The sequence below is a fragment of the Plasmopara halstedii genome, assembly GCF_900000015.1.
Source record: "Plasmopara halstedii genome assembly, contig: Scaffold_2881, whole genome shotgun sequence".
Classification (NCBI taxonomy): domain Eukaryota; phylum Oomycota; class Peronosporomycetes; order Peronosporales; family Peronosporaceae; genus Plasmopara; species Plasmopara halstedii.
Window position 1 is genome coordinate 62,047 of NW_020189786.1, and position 744 is coordinate 62,790.

Genomic DNA, 744 nt, shown 5'->3' on the forward strand with positions numbered 1-744 from the left:
TTCCTGAAGAACACCTTTGGCTCTCAGTGCTGCCATCTCTTTGAGCTCGGCCATGCGCCACAGATCTGCGTATTGAGAACGCATCGCCTCACGCCGGTTTCTCGGTATCTTGATGTTAGCTGCTGGGATCGGTCGTCCGTCTTTGCCGAGGATTCGGGACGCCACATTTGCGAACAACACGTAGTCTTTGTACTTTGATGGCGGTCTGCGTGCCGAAGCCTCACGGAGTCCTGTTCGACGCACTTTCACAGCGTCTCCGAGCTGGATTCGCTCGACTTCTGATGGCGTTTCATCGCGTGCAGCGCGCTTGCGTAGGCCGTCAGGTACCACGATACGCTCTGGCTCAGTAGGCGCCGCCGCGGCCTCGTCCTCAGGGACATCTTCCTCAGGGACTTCTTCCTGGTTCTCGTCCTCGACTTCCTGGTTCTTATCCTCAGGGACATCTTCCTGATTTCCGCCGCCTCCGTCGACAGCAGTGGAATGATTGTCTTCAGACCCAGCATTTGAACCGCACTCGACGGAAACTGAACCATGGTCACTGGAACTGTCGGAAGTATCATACTCTCTCTCGACATCACCTGTGACTTCCGAGCTGTCGGAGTCACCTCGCTCGTCTCTTTGCTTATCGCTGACAGCATGTTGAACTGAGAGAATCGTATCAATCTCACTGGATTCACGAGACACCGACCGACGCGTTGACGTCTCCGTATTCGTCGTCCTCCTTCATGGACACCATAGACACAT

At 55.1% G+C, this 744-nt stretch overlaps 1 protein-coding gene across 1 annotated transcript in view; it reads right to left on the reverse strand.

Moving 5' to 3' along the window:
- Positions 1 to 744, reverse strand: part of PHALS_05106 (integrase core domain protein) — a gene marked incomplete at both ends in the record, with an annotated part of 5,743 nt that overhangs the window by 39 nt on the left and 4,960 nt on the right. The window contains one exon of the mRNA XM_024718773.1: positions 1 to 721. This exon is cut by the window's left edge and continues 39 nt beyond it. Coding sequence (XP_024584139.1) covers positions 1 to 721 — 721 coding nt within the window. The remainder of the gene's footprint in view (positions 722 to 744) is intronic.